Source organism: Hyperoodon ampullatus (assembly GCF_949752795.1).
Source record: "Hyperoodon ampullatus genome assembly, chromosome: 1".
NCBI lineage: Eukaryota > Metazoa > Chordata > Mammalia > Artiodactyla > Ziphiidae > Hyperoodon > Hyperoodon ampullatus.
Genome location: NC_136914.1, coordinates 109,782,113 through 109,799,328, shown reverse-complemented (window position 1 = coordinate 109,799,328; position 17,216 = coordinate 109,782,113). Strand labels below are relative to the sequence as shown.

Sequence of the window (17,216 nt, the reverse complement as noted above, 5' to 3'; positions counted from 1 at the left end):
CTCGCGGTCATTAAAGTCTTAGCCCTTGGGTCAGTTGTGGAAACACTTCTGTGCTACACTGCGTCCTCAAACCAAAATGGTCCCCGCCCTGGCTCCAGGCCGAGCCTGGAAGGAAGGTGGCATCGGGCTCTGACAGGGGAACAGGAGGCCAGGATCCACAAAACAGGCCGGATGAAATCACCAACCCCGTGTGGTAGTCTCAGAGAGAGGCAAGCCCTGCCTGCCAGTCTGGCAACTCAAGCCAAGTCCTCGGAGCTCATCCCACACACCCCCGTGCTAGTCACTGCTGTGTGTTTACATGAGTAATGGAGCTGCCGGGGGAGGGGAGTTGTAAGCAGAGCGCTGAGCCTCGCAGCTCGCATTCGGAGGGAAGCTGACATCCACACCAAGTCAAGTCGAGACTTCAGGGACATAGGGCCGGGAAGCAGTCACATGCTGTAGCTTTCACGAGCACAGACATCATCAGGCAGATGTTTGTCGACTGGAATGGGTAATCGCCGCTTTCTCTTTGCTTGATTTTTTGTTTGTGAGTTTGTTTACCTTTGATGATTCCAGGCTGGCTTTCTGAGATAGACTTTAAGACAAACGCTTTGGGAAAATGAGAGGAGAACGGATTTGGGAAGGGGGGAGTCTGAGCCCCAAAGCCACTTTTTAAACTTTTGCCTGATCGTAAAGGCAGCTCTGCTTTATTGTGCTTTGTCGACAGCAAGACTGTTATCCACAGTAGAAAATCAAATTAGTGGGATTAATTGTGTTTGTTAAGAGGAGTACAGTGTACAGTGTCCTAAAAGCACTGGTTAACGGCGTGACATCAGTAAGATTAACAACAGTTAAGAGGGTTTGAGTTGTTCAGATTTTCCATGGTCATAATCATACTTTAAAGCAATAAAAAAGTGTGGGTACCTTGAAAGGTCCTAAAGAAATTGCTTGGGGTATAATTTGTTAGTTTGGAATTCTTCAAGGGCTAGTTGGTTAGTTGGTTTGTTTTATTTTTGCTTGACTCGGGTGACTGATGAAGTTAAATGTGAAAGCTGATGCCGGAGAGTCGTAGCACTCAATAAACAGCAGCCTTTTTTTTTTTTTTTCTCTCTCTCTCTCCTTCTTTCTGTATGGATCTTAAAGGGATTCAAGCTCAGCATCCAAGATGAAATATAACTTTGATTTGTGTCTTGTCTATGGCTTTTAAAAAGTATAATCTCCACGGAATCAGGCTAACTCCAGTGTGATCTTTGGAAGTTATTTTAAATAACCCTCAAGATCTTCATAAAAAAATATATTGAAAAGGAAAAGAGAACATGCTGACTTAAATGTATCTGCCAGATCTGTTGAGATTTGAAACGTGCTGGTTGCAATATTAATAGTAAATACATGGGATACTATTTTTCAGATTGTTATTTTGAATGCCTCTTTTTTTACAGCTCTCTCCTTACTTATTTGTATCATACTTTGAGAAAACGCTCAGGTCTCCACTTTTGAAGAGAGATGTTTTCAAACGTTACATTACTATGATACCATAATGGGCTGGCATATCATTTGGGTTTCTGAAAACGAGATACAAAACAAAGAACAAGCCAGGCTCAGGGCTGTCTTTCAGCCCAACATGTTTCTTTGATAACAATGGGGAAGTACATTTTCTTTATCATCATCCTTTAAAGCTGAGGGCTTCATTTTATTTATATTAATTAGACACGTTCAAGTGTAATAGATTAGCTTTGGGGAACATGGACAGAAGTGTAGAGTCTACCAAGAGGCAGCCCTTCAGAGAGAGACGCCTAAAAGGAGGCTTGGCTACCACAGATGTGTATGTTTCTCTGAATGATTAGAGGGCGCCACTGGAGTTTTAAGATCCTTGGTTTTTCATAAGGAAACCCACGCAAATGAAAATGTATCTCATCTGTTCTCCATTTGTTTTCAGCGCCAAATCTTAAAGGCAGACCACGCAAAAAGAAACCATGCCCACAGAGAAGAGATTCATTCAGTGGTGGTAAAGATTCCAACAACAATTCCGATGGCAAATCCGTTGCCAAGGTACAGTCATTTGGCTCCATGGTATTCGTTTTGCTGCATCTTTTTATTTTTCCCTCTTCCCTTTCTCTCTCTGCTCCTGTGTCTTGGTGGCAGTTTTCAATTCAGAGTTTGACTTTGCTATTCACAGCTCTCTGCTGTGCCTGTTCCCGCCACCTCCCCTCCCCTCTCCTCTCCTCCCCTCTCCTCTCCTCTCCTCTCCTCTCCTCCCCTCCCCTCTCCTCCCCTCCCCTCCCCTCTCCTCCCCTCCCCTCCCCTCCCCTCCCCTCTCCTCCCCTCCCCTCCCCTCTCCTCCCCTCCCCTCTCCTCCCCTCCCCTCCCCTCCCCTCTCCTCCCCTCCCCTCTCCTCCCCTCCCCTCTCCTCCCCTCCCCTCCCCTCCCCCGGGGGGGGGGCTGGGGGAGGGGCAGTGCAGGCATTTTGATTAGTCAGCAGAAAGACTTCCCACCTCCCTGTTTGGCCTGTTGGGCAAAGGACAGATGATTAAGCGCCCACGTCATTGAGGCTGAGATTTCATAGTAGGTGACACAATGACATAGTTTACTCTGCTTGTATCAAAAATAGACAAGCTGAACCATCCTCTTTCTGAATGTATTCATCTAAATATGTTTCAGCAGTTAACAGAGAATGAAATTAGAAATGGCTAGAATTCATCTTTTTTCAAGTTACTTTTTTTTCAAAGTCACCTCTAATTTACCTTAGAATTAAAGACACGTAGCCCAGTACTTACATGTATACATATACTCATATATAGATTTACATGTTTTTTAAAGATCACTCTTGATGCAGAATGAAAGTCCAAATTCTAGACTCTTTTTCAGGCCCTGAGGCCTAAGCATTCTTTGGAATCTGGAAAGTGCATGCCTGAAGTATTTAGCACCATGGAGGGTGAAGTGTCACTTCATATTTTTAGGCTTATCTTTTTTTTTTTTTTTTTTTTTTTTTACTTTTGTGGGCTTGGATCGTGTTTCCATGATTCCGTTTACAGGGTGTTTGCGTTTAGGTGTTGTTTCTGTGCCAAAGACAGCAGTAGCCCCTTTAGGACCTGAACTGAAGCCCGGATTTCAACTGATACCACGTTTCCAGATCCAAGGACTAAGCTTACGAAAATGGGAGCATTATTAGTGAATTTGGAAGATCCTGAAGTAGGAGAACATGAATTCAGTTCTCTGTTGACCATCTACTGTTCTTCTGCCATGGCTTCCTCTTCTCCTCCCAGTGTAAAGAAGCAAATCCCAGACATTCGCATTCTGTATCTTATCTTCAAGGATTATTTCATCATGAAGTTCTGAGGACTTATTGGTTAAAATTTCTTCATGCTTCCAAGATTGCAAGGGGTTAAAAAGAGACCACCCAGTAGAAATGTGTGTTTTCTGGCTAAAAACAAATCTGTTTTTCCCTAAAGTTATTTTTGTTCTGTTCCTTTAACCTTCTGCGAGTGAGTCTGTGTGGATACCAAAAATGAATTTTCTAGTAATTTGGACATCTTGGCCCTACAACTACCTATCTAGGGCTTCGACTTCTGTGGTCTTGAAGGATGTCAGCGGGAACAGTGTATTCCCCGTGACATGGCTTGCAAGATACTGCAGAATGGAGTGAGAGGGTTTTAGGATCGTGGCATTCAGCAGAGCTTGTCCTGACAAGGTCTTGTGTTGGCGCCCTGCCCCATACCTCTAAGGTGACATCACGTGTTTATCCCAGCATGTTCTGCACCTGAGCCCAGCAGGAGGAAGCTCCTTCTCATGTCATTTGGAGCCACCACCAAAGAATGCCTCCGGGAGTTTTACAGAACTCATACAATTGATCTGAAAGAACAGCACCTCTAATATCTCCCTCCGTGGAAGGCAGCTCAGGACTCCTACTAGGACCCACAAAACTGAAGAGAACTGCAGTCTGAATTGCTGTTCACTGACTTACCCTTCTCAGAAGGGATAGTAGTCAAGCCTGGGTTTTCCAAGTGACCTTTTCCACCTGATTTGCACCAGCACTGCCATTTAGAATCTTTACCAGGAGGAGGATCATCCTTCCATCATTAGTTTCAATGGCGACTTGATGAATGTCATGCTGCAGTCAGCTCCCGGGGACTGGTTTAAACCCCCTGCTCTTCTCGGAGTCTTGGATTATAGTCCTGCTTTGGCTGCTTCCAGTGGGTCTGGAAAGACCGCTTCACCTAGAAGAGAGAGACTGGTAGGTATGAAGTATGGTGGGCTTATCTGTTGGCACCAACAAATGGATGTAAAATACCTGCTGAATGAACAAGCCACATCTGGGGCCAGGACAGCATTAAAAAGACGTTTGTGACTTAAAGTGGTCTTTTCTCATGAAACGCTACTGTAGAGGTTACAAGTCTGTGACCATCTGATCATTTGCTGAACTGGAAGCAACATTTCAGGTGATAGTTTGGCTTTATGACCAAGACTTGTGTGACTGTTTTTTTTTTTTTTTCCAAAAGTGCCTCAAACAGACCATTTCTAACTGTGGATAAGCACCAGCTTCCTGCAGCTCCACGCAGCAGAGCTCTTAGAATAAGAACCCACTCAGTTTGTTGTGTGCCTGACTGGAAAACCAAGTCAAGTAATTTGCCTGTTGCTATCCAAAGTTTGCCCTCTTTCAGTGAGAACATGAAAACTAACTTTGCAAGACTCTGTTTTCCAAGAGACAGAGAATTTCATGGCTTTCCAACAATAGCAAAAGTCTCATGGAGAAGAGGCTACCAATTCTCTGAAGATGTCATGAATGTGTCCAACACAAATCCAGGTCTGGGGCAAAAGCTCATTCATAATGGCGACCTATACAAGAGAAGTCTTCTCAGCCTGGCTCTCTAATGAAAGGCCTCCACTGATAAAAGGCAAATGACTTTTCACATCCTGTAAGCACTTTCCAAAGGCCGGAAGTACATTAACAGGTGGCTTATATTCTTAAAGGAACATTAAAAAGGGAAACTGCAATAGGTTCTTTCCTTTAAATCACAAACATACTTTTGATATTTCACAAATGTGATACTTGCATTATTTTCAATATTTTTCATCCCATTTGGTCTGCAGAGCTCACCCCAGGGATTATCCTTCTTGCTTTCCTGAGGAAGAAAATGAGGGTTTCCTGGGAAGTTAGTGACCAAATCGAAATTAGACTCTAGTTCCTTTCCTGCTGGTTCGGCACATCTTCCTGCCCCAGTTGAAGGCTGAATTAGTTACAGCTCAATCCAGTGAAAGGATGCGGTTAATATCAAATAGGTGGTGGTTCGCTGAAAATGTTAAATGTGGATTCTTTAATTAGCACTTCCTCAATCACTTTGGAAACCCCGAAGCTCTTAGTGAACTCAACAAGTGTAAGGTGTTCAGGACTGGGGGGGGGGCGGAGGCGGGGGACAGATCTAGTAATTAACTGTTACCATCAAAAGGCTGGGCTTTCTCAAGGTCAGCATGAAGACTAGCTCCCCGTGTCATATTTCAGTAGCTTAAAACGCTGAGAATGTTTCCGGTAAGTGTGAAAAAAATGTAGAAAGGAACTTGGCCTGGTCCTATCCAGAAACAGAATAATACCCTAAAGGGCTCATTTATGTTAAGTGAAGAAACTTACGTACGGAGCTAGTCCGAGAACAGAAACCACTGTCCATGTCTTACGAAGCCCCTGGTCCCCAAGAGAAGCCCCCTGACTTTCAGGATGCAGCTCAGTCGGTGGCAGCCCAGCATCCCCTGGAGCCTCCCCTGTGATCACAGGGTCTGAATGACTTTGGGTCGGGTTTGTGCACGCCCTCTGTGTTTTCCTTCTGTTTCTGGGTGTTTCTGCATGGGTGAGGCAGCTCCCAGGACACTGAGGGGCAAACCTCATACTCCCTGAACAGTGGCACTTCTGACCTAACAGGATAAATAAGTGGCCCCTTATCACTGCAGATTTAAGACCTCAGCCTGCTTTATATGCAAAACTGACATCTACTCCTGGTTTTAAAAGACAGGTTAGGAGTGTGGCAGACCTGAGTTCTCAACTCAGAGCGCTACCCGACACTAGCCACGCACTAAAATACGTACCGCTGAGCTTCAGTTTCCTGGACTGTAAAATGGGGCTCAAAACCTCCCTTTTATGATTCTAGGGAACATTAGGTAGACTGTGTGAAGCCCAGGGCACTGTACCTGGGTCACTGTCGCTGCTCCATTGATACTGGTTTCCTTCCCTCTGCTCAACACACAATGGAAGGAATGGAGCCCTTTTACACTTTGGAAACCACCGAGTTTTATCTTCAACTTCTCATTTGATAAATCACATTTCTAAGCTGTAGGCTTTGTACTGCCTAGTGATAAGATATGCTCTTTAATTGGAAGTATGTTTCGACTATCAATTTAATGTTTTTATGAGTGTCAGTAAAATAGTGTTTAAAACCACAAGCCATCAAGTGAGACTACCTGGGTTCAGATTCCAGACTCGCCGCTTACTAACCTGGACTTGATCTTGGGATCTTGGATGTGTCACCCATCCTCTCTGTACCTCAGTTTCCTCCTCCCTAAGAGAGTAATAACCTGCCCCATTTGGGTTGTGAGCATGAAATGAGATAGGGCCAAAACAGGGCTTAGAATAGAGCCTGGCTACATAGTAAGCACTCAAAAAAAGGCCAGAGAGCAAGACAGATTAGAACTGGAGTGATTTTATGATTTCAAAGAGCCGTTAAATGATAGATTTCATCAGAACTTTAGACTCAACAATCTGAAATTTGACAGTGAAAAATGATGACAATATAAAGTTTCCCAGGATGCCTGCCTTACTATAATGTTACAAAGTACTAAAGTTTGAAAATACTGTAAGAAGAAATCCTATATGGAAAAATGTTTTCATCCCACTTCCACTGATCTTTAAAAATTAAAATCTTATCTAGAGGCCCAGTTGATTGAGTTGTGCAGGAAGTCTTATTTTTTTCCAGGACTCTAAAGATATTAAACTAGTGTGTCCATTTGAGAGAATAAACAATAAAGAAGACCCATGCAGAGGAGACGTTTGTTTCCCTTTAATAAATAAGTGTAGCCTTTTATGTTCTTAGCGCTTGGGAAGGAGACTCTGAAGGGAAAGAATAAGAGGGGTCAGAAATCTGAAATGGAAAACCTTGTTGAATGTGTGGGACATTTTAATTCATAACATTTCCTGGGCAATCATCCTCTTCTCTCCTACGTTAGATCGGGAGATGTAAAGAATATTGGAATGTACACATTCCCCATGGGCTCACTTGAACTCGCAGCTTGACCCTTTGTACTTCCCCCTTTGACAATTAAAATAGCTCAGCAGCTCAGCGTTACATTTAACAACCATCAAAGGCCTCTTGGAGAACGTGGCAGTGAGGAGGGAACCTGAGGTTGGCTGCTCCATGTGGCGAGCTCCATATCTGCCTGGAGCGTGGAGGGAAGAACATCTGGCCCATTTACTGTCATTTATTTATTAATTATGGAGCTTTTCACTTACTCTTCTTGGGTTTTTAGCTGACCTCTACTTTTTCCTTTGTGGCAACTTAACATCTATGAGATTCTCAGAGCTGACTGAAAAGCGAGACGCCCTCCTTAAAGAGTGGGGTGTTTTGTTTTCCTACTGAGGGTGTGTCTGGGCATCACCCTCGGGTGACAGATAGCAGAGACCTTGCTGGTATTCCTGATGCCAACATCTGCCAGCATTGACCTGTTTTTCCAGTTTGCTGGGAAGAGTGGCAACAAGATAAGTTTACTATGAAGAAATACACTTGGCCTTTCATTTTGATACAAAATGCGAAACATGGGACTGTTATGAAGAACGCAGGATTCCTTGAATGATAGTAACAGATGGTGCTCCTTAGGAAAATAAAGTGTATAAAGAGACAGGAGAATGGTCCTAGTAGATGCAAACACTGTTTCTGGTTTCATATCAACATACTTGTAAGGAGTTTAAAAGAGGCTGGCACAGTTTGGCAAACCATGGCCCACTGGCCACCTGTTTCTATAAATAAAAGTTTATTGGAATACAGCCTCATCCATTCATTTACATATTGTCTGGGATGGCTCTCCTGCTAGAGTTGAATAGCTGTGACCAAGACGATAGTGCCCAAAAGCCTACCATAGTTACTGTCGGGCCCTTCACAGAAATTTACCATCTCCTGGTCGAAGACAATTCATATTCAGCAGTGCCTCTAAGAGCTATTTCAGGGCAAGGGTCGTTTACTGGTTCCTGTCCTAGCTATGTCTTTGTAAGTGTTCCAGAGCTGTGCTTGATTTGATGTGGCATATTTTTTTCCCTTTTCCAGGTGAAATGTGAGGCCAGGTCAGCCTTGACCAAGCCGAAGAATAACCATAATAACTGTAAAAAAGTCTCCAATGAAGAAAAACCAAAGGTTGGAATTGGTGAAGAGTGCAGGGCAGATGAGCAGGCCTTCCTGGTGGCACTTTATAAATACATGAAAGAAAGGAAGACACCAATAGAACGAATACCGTATTTAGGTTTTAAACAGAGTAAGTATACTTGTTTTCATTTCTGAAATATCAAAACCACTCAGATTCTTTGAATTGGGGAAAAAAATTTTTGACTCAGGATTATGTTGAAATCCTATTCTGGGGATGATGCTCTCTGTTTATACTAAATCTACAAATCATCCAGGCCAGGAATTTTTCCCCCTGCCTCTTTCCACGATATTGTTCCCTTCTGGGGCAGTTGCAGTGAGATATTTATAGGCTCGAATCCACTGATTATGACTGGAAATAGACATGTTGAAAGTTCCTCATTTTCTGTTTTGTCAGTCTTGAGTGTCTGTAACGCCTTTCTTCTGAGATAATAATATGACGTAGCTTTATCAGGCACAGATGTTGCCTGAAGAGACAGCTTTTAAAAGGAGGACATTAAAAGATGGACAAAACAACCACAAAGAGAAAACATATTTCCTAAGCCCCAAATTTGTTAGGAGATAACAAAAACCTGATGACTTCAGAGGAAACAAGAAATACACAAATTTGAACCGAGGGCCCAATTTTGAATTACTTTGACATGTACATGTAAGCGTCATCATATATTTTAAAGTAGAACAGGGAACTCTTAGCTGAGCAGAATTCCTTATAAAAAGAGAAGAAACCCAGACCCTGTCCTGATTTCACAACTGAATATATATACTGCCTCTGTCTGGACTTCGTGGCACACAAAGCGATGAGCCCCTGGCTTGAAATAGTATTTTCTCCAAATGTATCTTCCTAGATTAAAACCATGTGTCATTTTGATGAAGAATGTCAAACCTGTATGTTTTACATAACAATTTACATACCTAATGGCAACTGGCACTGATTGCAAGAGAACACTCGCAGCCATTATAAACTTATATAACTACGGATGATTACAATGTTTGTCTGAAAACTGGTTGCTTGAAATAGAAGTAAAATTAATGTACTATGAACAGCTTTGTTGCATTATGCATTGGTTCAGATTAAATCAAGGCTGAGGCAGGGCTCTTGATAGCTTTGAAATAGTGCAGGGTTCAATGAGGCTTTTCGAACGTGTTGTGTCAAAGAGCCTTTTTTTTTTTTTTAATTTTATTCTTCATTTCCTTTACCAAGGAATTACTTGAAGTTCAATTTTCCCCTCTTGTGAAAGAATCAAATCCGTAGCAGTCCCATTCCATGGTATTTAGTACAAATGAACAGGGTTGCTAGCAATTTGGCGTAGATGTTTAATAGCATAAACACATGCATGTCCTAAGAAGAGAAAATTGTTTTTAAAAATACATATTTGCAACATCACACAGGCAAGTTAGGGGACTGAGTGGACAAATGACTCAATTCCTCTGTGAACCAGTATCTTCCTTTCCTTTGATCTGTTGTATCACTGCAGCCTCAAGGGTGAAATATCTATTTTCCTGCTCAGTGCAAGGTACCATGTGCTAGTGAAATATGCTATGAGCTTTTAATATAGTGCTGCCATCAGACATTCTATTAAGAAGCTAATCATATATTAAAGTGGCTGTTATTTATTGATTATGGAGAGTTCTTATCTGAAGGAGGCATTATATATTACCGTTTAGTCAATGGCTTCTTTCTAAGGGTCCTACAAGAACAGCCCCCGTTTTGAAATCCCCCTCTTTTCCCAAGGAGACTGTAACTTAGCTTCCCTTGGTCTGCTGATGGCAATAGGACTAAAAATTGTGTTTGTCCTTTATCCTAAAAGTAGAACTATTTCCGTATTTGTGACTGTTTCTTAAGAAATATTTTAAGTGGTACTAATATATCCTGTTGTTGAACACCCTTTGGCAAAATGTTTCCTAAGAACTTAGCTCTCTGGGTTACGTTAGTATTTCTTTTTTTTTTTTTTTTTTCTCTTTCTCATTGAAAAAACAAAGCAAAATGTTTTAATTGACATTTCTTGGAAATATGTTAATGCAATGCTTATCTAAATACTTATTGTCCCTCTAACAGTTAACCTTTGGACTATGTTTCAAGCTGCTCAAAAACTGGGAGGATATGAAACAGTAAGTGTTTAAGCGACTTAAATGAAATAGTTTTGCAATCTAACCCCCCACCCGCACCCTGCTGTGACCAAAATGGAGAAAATGCAAAAGCAAAAAACCATCGCTGACTTACCTTTTCAAATGGCTCTACACTTTTGGGGGTTTATTGGGCCGGTTTTGGAAACAGTCCCAATTAGTTCCAGGTTTGGCAAAATTGTAAACTTGTCGTAAAAACTACAAGTGGAAAACATATGTAACTCTCCCCTGTCAGGGAAATTAGTTGGGTCTGTAATTTTTTCCCATGTTGAGAAAGGGCTATTATTGTACAACAAGCCAAGATTGCATAAAAGAAATTTCCCTTGGCAACATACCTGACATCTGTTCATGTCTAATATGGGAAATGTATTAAAGGCTTTCAAAAGTAATCAGTATTGGCCATTAAGGAATAGAATGCAGCAGAATCTCCTCTCATTCTAGGGCAAAGAAGCTTTATTAGACAAGGGTCAGTGGCACATAAACAGGAAGTTATCAAACTTATTCAGAACAGGCTCTGACACTCTTTATCAGCTAATTCTAACTGACAGGAACGGGTTATTTTTAGCTCACAGGAAAATCTGATGGCCACGGAGGTTTACAGCATGTATTTTGAACTGATAAAATGTTAGAGCAACAGACTCAGATTAAAATCTTGAAAGAAGAAGAGAGAGCTGCACTAATATAGCACGCAGAGATGACATCTATAATAAAATCAAGTGACACAGGAAGATGTCGTCATTGGAAAGATTTTCTCCTCCACACAATGATGAGATTGAGTTGTGCAGGTTCTTCTGCAATTGAAGAAGAAATTATTTTTTTTTTCTTTCCTTACAGAGTAACCTGGGGTATATCCCTGTATCGTAGTAAAATGACAGTAAGAGACACAGAGTCAAGAAAATGAAATTCATTTTAACCCAAAATAATGAGTGTTTCTTGCCAGATATAGCATATTGTTCCACAAACTAATGTAAGGGTGTGATGTCAGGGGCTTGGGATGGGAAAAGATAGCAAGTGTTATGTGACTCATGTAACCTGGTATTAATGTAGAGATACCTGCTGTGAATTCTGACTAAGAATTCTTTGATGTGAGTCTATATACATGTAAAATGCTTATTTAATATATAGGCAGTACATAGATTTTTATAAGGAAATCCAATACTCATATGAACTACATTTAAAGGTGCATTTCATAGACATGAATTTGCTTAAAATATTTGTTTTACCAAGTGCCCCATTGAAAAATAAATAATGTAATTTTTCACTTGGTTGGATCTGTTGATAGGACAGGGAGTTTGACTCCTTCCCACTGTGGCTCATAGTTTTGCAAAATCTTGAGCTAATTATAGCTTTTGTGCATGTGAAAAAGCTGATAACTTATTCAGTGTTAGTCTCATAAATTTAGGAGTCAACCCCATAGCCTAGACTTTTAAGCCTAACCTTTAAAGTTCAGAATAGGAATACACATTCTTATGGACCGTGACTGCAGGCAGTTACATGATATTGCACAACATTATGAATGTCTTTTTAAACCCAGGAATTTTTTGTTATTCACTGATAGGGAGAGTGCCAGCAAATTTCACAGAATCAGTTTTTCCTGCTTTTGTATCTTCTGTATTTGCACAAGGATTTTTTTTTTTAACATGCAATAGCAAAGTGGTGTAGAAAATCCAAAAGAAACTTCTGATGAGTCTCAAGGCGTGTGCCGTACTCTTTGAACAAACAGTGATTATTCTTCTGTTGAATGAATGAATGAATGAATGAATCACACAATCAGCAGATCACCTGACCACATATTTATTGAGTGTCTTATGTGTATAAGGTATTGTGTTAGACACTCTGGGAGACATAAAAATATCTAGGCCAGGGGTTCCAGTTGCTTACCATCCAGGAAAGGCAGTAATTATAAGACAAGGTGGAAAAAAAGATCAGTGCCCGGTTCAGGTAAAGTACTTCCTCGTTTAGAGATGGGGAAGAAAAAAGACTTATGGCTCTGATGCCAGTTGAGCAGAATTTTGGAGAACGGATGGAATTTAGACATGAAAGATCATGGCCTTCTAGGAAGAGAAAATCAGATGGGGAAACAAACTATGTAGGTAGAATAAAGTTGGGTATAGAGAGTTTGTAACTTAAAGTAGAGTCACTAGGTGGTGGGGATAAGTGACTATGAAGGGGAATCCAGAGAGAAGGATGGAACCAAGGGAAGAAGGCCCTTGGATGCTAGGCAGTGAGGGATGGGGCTGGGGGCTATGAAGATGGATAACAAGTTAAGTGTTATGTTTTGCCACTTACTCTTCCTGTACTGTGTTGTGCTGGATGGAGTGGAGGAGAGAGTGACTGGGATGGGTGAACATGGCAAGACCAGACTGGCATCTGCTTTCCATCTGGTTATGTGCTTCACGTCTCTTCAGCCAAGCCACAAAGAGGACTGGTGACCTGTGGGGTGGCCCTTTTCCTCCTTCCCTCTCCACTCACCCTTCAACTTCTTCATCCTTTGGTGGGTCCCTGCCACTCTTCACAATACGCCATCTTTTTTCATCTCATCTCAAGCAGTGAATCTACGTGGCTATCTCACTGTAAAATCTATTTGGGGCCATAAACTGAATGAAGCCAACTGGTGGGATTTTTCCTGCCTTCTTTTTTTCCTTCTTTCCTTCTTTCCCTCCTTCCTTCCTTCCTTTTTAAAAAATGCCTCATACTACCTGTTGGCCCTGCAGGCACTTAAGTTTGCCACTCCCATTTCTACCTTTAAGCTTTTGAACTTGTGAAGTACAGAAAATATTTTTCTCTAGTATATTTTGACTAATAAAACTATGAGATGCTCAGTGAGGATTCAGTTTTGAAGTCAGTCCAGGAGATGTATGAATAATATCCAAAGTCTGAGGACTTAAGGTTGTCATCACAGCCTTACTAGAGGATACTTATCTGTGAGATTATCTGATATCGGAAGCAAGTGTAGACTTGTCATTTAGAGCTCAAAAGAGATCTCAGAATCTTCGAGATCAGTGAAGAAGATTCTAAAGGCTTCCCAGAGGCTACTCAAGAACTGGGGCTCAAATTTTCAATGGGGAACTTTAAAGTGTAAGTAGTTTTCTAGGTCTCAGATATTAACTCTGGGGTGGGGCCTGGCCTGAGAATTTGAGAATCCTTTTTCTTTTTTTTTAACTGCCCAGATTATGTTAATTCAAAGCTAATGGTAACAGTGATTACTACACCTCAGGACCCCTAGCTTCAGAAGCCCCCATCTAAGCCAAGTATCAAAGATTAGAATGTTGTCTTCATGCTAGTACTAAATAAACATGATAAACATGCCAGAATATTAACATTCCTTGGCTCAGAAGTAGCACAAAGTTTCCAACGAATATTTTTCCATTTGGTAAAGTGGCAATCTAAACTGGGACTCAATAAGCCATTTTCATTTTGAATAAGGAAAAGTGTAGCCCCCTAACTTTTTTATTTTTCGCAAATTGGCCTTTGTGCAGAAAAAGATCCTTGCCCTGCCCCAGATGAAACTGAGGCACAGGGAGATGACATGAGTTGAGTGGGGTCATCATGGCGTTCTTCACATTCTGAATTGCTGAGAATTTTGTGCATAATTACTTCAACCTCCATAGTATCACTGGGAAGAAAGAGATTTATAAATTCTTTGTGCCTTCCGTTCCCAGCAGTCTCTTATGTATCTTTTTATGTATTTGGGGTGATGTTTTGGAAAAAAAAAGATCTAATAACCTACCTTCATTGGTAGCATCTTTCAGTCATTTCTTTGTACTTAATATGAACCTTACCAGATATACTAACTATTAGCTGAGAATTTCTGATTCTTGAGAAAAATGTGTGACCTTAGAAGATGGGTCAAGAAGTCTGGAAGATGTAAATACTCAGTAATAGTAAAAAATTGCAAGTTTAAAATGTGTAGATATATTTCTTCTGCTGTTAACTTGTGATTGGATAAAGACATCTCTCTGGAATTCCTTCTGGTTATAAAAAGAGGCCATCTTAATTGGCTTGTTTTTGTTTGTGGTTATAAACTATTCCAAACCTTCTGGTTCGAATTGAGGATTACGGATTATTTCATTTTAGTCCTTCACAACCCTCAAATTGAATTAAAAAAAAAAAAGAGCAGAAGTTCTATTTTAAGCCTTTACAGCATTCAACTAATGGCTATATTCTGTTCTCTTGGCCTCTTCTGCCTCTGCTAGAAATGTATATTGTGTCTCTGCACCCCTAGGTTTAGAGATCATAAATGTATTGAATGGATTTGATTTCCTAAAAAACAGTATACTGGCATTTTGATTGGTTGGCAATGAGGACCCTTCTTTAACAGTCATATATCCAGTTTCTCCAAACATTTGAGAGTCTGGGTCACCTACAGTGGAAGAGGCAGAACTGAATCAATTTTTGCTGATGAGCTAAGGAGGTCTTCACTTCAGTGTCTGGTGAAGCAATTAAAGCTTGCCGAGTAGCTTGGGGTATTACCAGGATGCAGCGTGTTGATGATGGTTTGCTGAAGTGATTTCCATTTGGCTAAACATTTGATGGCGAGCCAGAGGCAATACTTGGAGAGAGGTTGAGTCGGGAAATGGGTCTTGAGTAAATCTTATCCTAGAGGCAGAGGACCATGCAAGTGCTGCCTTCTAAGAATGTCAGCTCACAGCCCCGCCTCGCCCCATGGGTGAGACCGGACCATTATTTCCCAACTGGAAGAAGTCACTTGTTTTCTTGCTGGAAGGATTAGGCTTTGACATCAGATTCTGGCTTTGACATCATTTCAAGGCATCCTCTGAATCTAACCCTAGTTCTCTGGACAGACAAAGCCTCTTGCTTAATTCAAAATTCTCGAGGCCAAAGATGATGTCATATCGCTTTGAAAGGCTCCAGTTCCTGGAGTACTACCAGGAAAAAAAAGTCATCTTCCTTGAATTCAGTCCACCCTCAAGGTATCCTGAGGAAAAAGGCTTTCTCACAGCAGCCGGGGCAACACGGCTCGCAGGCAGATTCTCCTTCTGACTTCATAACGTCCTACACTTTCTTACAATTAATACAATAGTGGAAGCACTGTTGTCCTAAAAGATTTCTGATGACTGTTTCCTCACCAGGCCACAAAAATACCAAAATTATTTCATCCTAGCGACCTCAAAGGTAGGAAAATAAAGCCTCCAAGACTGTGTCTTGGGTTAAATAGTTTTCCAATTTTTTTTAAAGTGACAGACTATTTTCATCAAATAAAATTATGGGAGGGACAGATTCCTTTCCCACTCACTGGGCCCATTTTCTTGGCAGGGATTAGCATTGTTGAGAGTTAGTTTCACACCACCTTTTAAAACACCACCTGAATTCTAAAAAGCAGTTTGAAAACCACTGTACAGTCTGCCCTCTGTATCTGCGGGTTCCACATCCAAAAATTCAACCAGTCTTGGATCAGAAAAAAATTTTTTTTTAATTCCAGAAAGCAAAACTTGAATTTGCCAAGTACCGGCAACTATTTACATAGCATTTACGTTGTATTCAGTAGCATAACCAATCTGGAGATGATTTAAAGTATACAGAAGGACGTGCACAGGTTATATGCAAATTTTATATGGGACTTAGGCGTCCGCAAATTTTGGTATCTGCAGGGGTCTGTGGATGCAGAGGGGTGACTGTATTCATAAGCAGTGAAAACTTCATGAACATGATAGGTGTAGAGTGCTTTTCACAGAGCTCCTTGGGTCTTATCCACACTAGGGAAAGAAGTGACTATCAAGTGTCTTCAAAGTGAGATTAAGTTTCATATGCACCTAGATTGGTTTACTCTACCTGGGTGTGGTCCTCTCAGTTTTCTGTCTTGCTTTATGGTTAATTGTATGGCATTATGAATCCTGCTGGATTGTGAACCCTTAAAAGCGGTGACGTCTCTTTCTTTTCATGCTGTCACCCCACCCTCAACCCTCCTCCCTCCCTTCCGCCTCGGAGCCTCTGTACCTGGTAGTGTCCTAGAATGGTAAACAGCAGCAGATGTGTTGATGTCAGGAATCCAAGAGAAGTAACTGCTTGGATGAATTTTCTTTAGGAAACAGACAGCCAGAGTTCTTTGTATCCTTAAAAACCTAAAATAATAGAAGGTCAGGTTGAAACGTGAACATGTCCAGGAAGCCTGAGGCTTTATGAGAGAGTTGATCAAGCTAACCCCATGGCTAGATCAAACTTTCCAGCTAAATGGGGCTGGGGGCCAGATACCAGGAGGCAGACATTGCTTCTGCCTGAGACTGGGTTTAAAGCTTACACACACCCAGAGAGGACAACAGAATAAAAACCCAAAGCCAGTGCATGCCTAGGCACGACGAAAGCCTATTAGTACAGAAGGCAGATGTACACAGGTGGGGGCAGGATGCCCAGGAGCTGTCCCAGCTGCGTCCTCCTCTCTCTCCTCGTAGGGCTCTGAGACCCCCTGTAGGTTTGGACAAGGCGAGGATTTAGACGTTTCTTGCTGTAGAGCCTATGGTCAGCGTTTGAACTGAAAGCGCATCTGGGCACAAAAAATAAGAGATGTATACCCAGGAGAACTGTGTACTTAAAAGCATTTAGCAGTTGGAAAGAGCACATTTTATGACTTTCCTGTGGAAAGAAAATATCTCAAAATGGCCTGATTCATCCAGGCTGGCCAGTGGAAGCTCAGTAAACAGTTGAGAACCCACTTCCTTGAAGGCCCAGCCCTTGTCTTTTCTCCACTGGTAAAAACGGTATTGA

The 17,216-nt window shown here is 41.5% G+C and overlaps 1 protein-coding gene across 1 annotated transcript in view; it reads left to right on the top strand.

Moving 5' to 3' along the window:
• Window positions 1-17,216, top strand: part of ARID5B (AT-rich interaction domain 5B) — a gene marked incomplete at both ends in the record, with an annotated part of 187,994 nt that overhangs the window by 145,065 nt on the left and 25,713 nt on the right. The window contains 3 exon segments of the mRNA XM_079696564.1: window positions 1,916-2,028; window positions 8,277-8,481; window positions 10,426-10,478. Of these exon segments, the coding sequence (XP_079552690.1) occupies window positions 1,916-2,028; window positions 8,277-8,481; window positions 10,426-10,478 (371 nt within the window).